We start from the raw sequence: 2299 nt of genomic DNA, 5'->3' as shown, positions 1-2299 counted from the left end.
AGGCACAGATTTTTGCGGTCCTTTTCACATCAAGGAGAGAAAATATCGCAATCGAACCAAAATCAAGGTGTATACATGCATATTCGTATGTATGCTATAAAGGCAATACACCTTGAAATCGTGAGCGACCTATCATCCGACGGCTTTCTCGCGTCACTACGACGATTTGTAGCCAGACGAGATTTACCAGCCAACGTCTATTCAAACAACGGGACAAATTTCGTAGGCGCTAATAACCAATTAAAGGAGATATACGCCTTGTCGAATTCAGACGAACATAAAAATCACGTACAGAGATTCGCAAGCGAACACCATATTAACTGGCATTTTATATCGCCAGCAGCACCACATTTCGGTGGTTTGTGGGAATCGACAGTTAAATTATTCAAACATCATTTCCGACGCGTTGTGGGAGATTCGCTATTTACCATCGAAGAATTAAATACATTTACTATCGAGGTTGAGGGCGTCTTAAATTTCAGACCCATTACTACCCTTTCTTCTGATCCGAACGACATGTGCGTATTAACACAAGCTCACTACTTGACCGGCAAGCCGCTAACGACCCTTCCGGAGGGCGACTTATCATCTGTTCCAGCCAATCGATTATCAGTTTGGCAACATATCACAAAGGTGCGACAAGATTTCTGGGCTCGTTGGAATCTTGAATATCTGAACGAGCTATAAAAGCGGCATAAATGGATAAAAAATGGATCAAACGTTAAAGTCGGTCGTGCTTATCAAGGACAAAACCCGATCATGCTCACACAATGGACGCTGGGAAAAATCACCAACTACATTCAGGCGATGATGGGATAGCTAGAACGGCCACAGTCAAAACGATGTCAGGAGAACTGAAAAGACCTACGAAACTTCTATGTCCGTTGCCGAGTGATTAGCAGCAAATTATGTAATACGATACGAAAAACGCTTTACATATGCGAGCGATGTACTAAGTAAGCGAAGCATTAATTCGAAATATAGTCGCGAAACATTATAGATCGACAAATTATAAAGTTATTGATCGTTACTCTCTCAACGGGGGGAAAATGTAACGTAGTTTAAGCGAGTCGTGCACGACTTAGGATAAATACGAAAAGTCATACATATATATGTACATATGCGAGCTCACGTACGAATGCATATATACGTAAAGATGCAGTGGCTCGAGCCGCGGCGGTGTCCGCGCAACTCTAAGCGATAAACCACAAAAGACTAATGCCGGCGTGGACAAAAACAAAGTCCCTCCAATAGGAGACAAGAACGAGGACTCGCGTGTTCAGTCATGTGCGGTGACAGTCAGCTAGAGACAGTCGTAGGATACAGTCGAGTTTCGAGTCGCTGTACCAGAAAACGGATAAAGAGTCGTGACCCAACCATTATTAGGCGTAATCGCGGTCCGAGGAAATCTCGAGACTTAACCGCGATTCGTATTGATTGAGGCTTCGTCACGACGCGTTATATGTAACATTCATACAATTGAATAAAATCGACAAAAGACTTTCCCTACCGAGGAAGATAGTTATAAGTTACCTAGAATGAAAGAAAAATTAATAAATAATCTTAAAGAAGCGAAACCACTAAGTAGAATTCGGAATTTCTATTCGGAACTACAGAACACGTATTATAACACTATTGGAAAACTGTAGCAACCTATTCGTTAATTCAATAAATAAGTTTAATATAAGTTTTCAATTGTTAAAACAGTTGTATTTTCTCTAATCGACAAAAATACTGTCCTCAGTAATTTTCTTATCATATTTTTTCGTAAGTGTACATGAATGCATTCACATTAGATGTAATAAAGTTGTAGAAGTCTGAAAATAGAAGAAAGTAGAAGTCCGGACACTACGCTTGTTATGAAATTTAATACATAAAAGGAGTTATTCGGTTATATTTAGTACGAAATTACACAGCTGACATTCTATAAAAACGAGCCGATTTGTTACATTTATTTAGCGGTTATATATTAATTATTTCAGTAAAAGAATTGTATCCGGAGCATTTTATAAGTATGTAGAACAAACTGCAAGCATGGTTTTAATAATATATCTTTTTATTTAGCGGTTTGTTGGAATTATGGACACGGTTTCTTCGTTTTTGACATTATCAATTCAATAGAGCCACAGTGACTGAAGAGTCTTAAAGAAAAATTTTTCAATAATATATTGAAAACGTTTTACTGTTAAAATAAAAAATTGTGCAATTACTTAAAAAATGAAAAATTATTTAAATATTTTGCAATTATTTAAAAACTGGAAATACACTAGAATCCGTTAGTCCACTTTTGACTTAAATG

The 2299-nt window shown here is 37.7% G+C and overlaps 1 protein-coding gene across 1 annotated transcript; it reads left to right on the top strand.

The window, feature by feature from the left end:
• Positions 1–75: 75 nt before the first annotated feature.
• LOC116849630 lies at positions 76–687 on the top strand. The gene has a single exon (XM_032826970.1). It carries the CDS (start codon positions 76–78, stop codon positions 685–687), a length of 612 nt encoding a protein of 203 aa, XP_032682861.1.
• The last annotated feature ends 1612 nt before the right edge of the window (positions 688–2299 follow it).

The sequence above is a fragment of the Odontomachus brunneus genome, unplaced genomic scaffold (assembly GCF_010583005.1).
Source record: "Odontomachus brunneus isolate Ranch 3 - 2012 unplaced genomic scaffold, Obru_v1 Obru_scaffold_121, whole genome shotgun sequence".
Lineage (NCBI taxonomy): Eukaryota > Metazoa > Arthropoda > Insecta > Hymenoptera > Formicidae > Odontomachus > Odontomachus brunneus.
This window is presented reverse-complemented; position numbering and strand designations above follow the sequence as displayed.

Bases quoted from the DNA above. Each gene is read 5' to 3' on its own strand.
- LOC116849630 (XM_032826970.1), top strand. From the start codon at position 76: ATGCATATTCGTATGTATGCTATAAAGGCAATACACCTTGAAATCGTG.